This window comes from Myotis davidii, unplaced genomic scaffold (genome assembly GCF_000327345.1).
Source record: "Myotis davidii unplaced genomic scaffold, ASM32734v1 scaffold327, whole genome shotgun sequence".
NCBI classification, from domain to species: domain Eukaryota; kingdom Metazoa; phylum Chordata; class Mammalia; order Chiroptera; family Vespertilionidae; genus Myotis; species Myotis davidii.
The window spans coordinates 5,614,034-5,614,705 of NW_006298628.1; the positions used below are offsets into that span (position 1 = coordinate 5,614,034).

General features: G+C 62.4%; 1 protein-coding gene across 2 annotated transcripts in view; it reads right to left on the bottom strand.

The window, feature by feature from the left end:
* The window catches only part of LOC102763930 (keratin-associated protein 4-9-like), a 9,660-nt gene extending 9,015 nt beyond the window's left edge, over window positions 1–645 (bottom strand). Inside the window, exons 1-2 of one of the 2 annotated variants that reach the window (XM_006774369.2) lie at window positions 573–645; window positions 221–386 (exon numbers count right to left, since the gene is read on the bottom strand). In XM_006774369.2, coding sequence (XP_006774432.2) covers window positions 221–386; window positions 573–638 — 232 coding nt within the window. In that variant the 5' untranslated portion in view covers window positions 639–645. Of the gene's footprint in view, window positions 1–129 lie in introns of those variants that run through there. The other variant, XM_015570918.1, reaches the window with a different exon arrangement.
* Between the last annotated feature and the right edge of the window lie 27 nt (window positions 646–672).

Sequence of the window (672 nt, forward strand, 5' to 3'; positions counted from 1 at the left end):
GGCTGTGTATTTGGAGGCCACAGTCAGTTTAAGAATCAGTTGAAACAGGTTTTACAATTGGCCTGTCATGACTCAGTTCTGTTAAACTGCATCAAGAAGATTGGCTGATGAAAACCAGTGGGCACAGGTCAGGGCAGTCAGCAGCAGGAACCACTAGAGCAGACTGGGCGGCCGCAGGTGGTGTGGCAGCAGGTGGGGCGGCAGCAGGTGGTCTGGCAACAGATGGGGCGGCAGCAGGTGGTCTGGCAGCAGGTAGGCCTGCAACAGCTGGAGCCACAGCAGGAGCCACAGCAGGAGGGGCGGCAGCAGCTGGACACACAGCAGCTGGGGCGGCAGCAGGTGGTTCTGCAGCAAGTGGTCTGGCAGCAGGTGGGGCGGCAACAGCTAGAGATGCAGCAGGTAGGCCTGCAGCAGCTGGAGCCACAGCTGGAGCCACAGCAGGGGCGGCAGCAGCTGGAGCCACAGCAGGAAGGCCGACAGCAGCTGGACACACAGCAGGTGGGGCGGCAGCAGCTGGAGCCACAGCTAGAGCCACAGCAAGAGGGCCTGCAGCAGGTGGTCTGGCAGCAGGTCTCCTGGCAGGAGCCTTGGCCACAGCCCTGGTCAGAGCACACGGATCCACAACAGGAGTTGACCATGGTGTCAGAGGGTGGGGGGTCGGAGGGGGTGTGC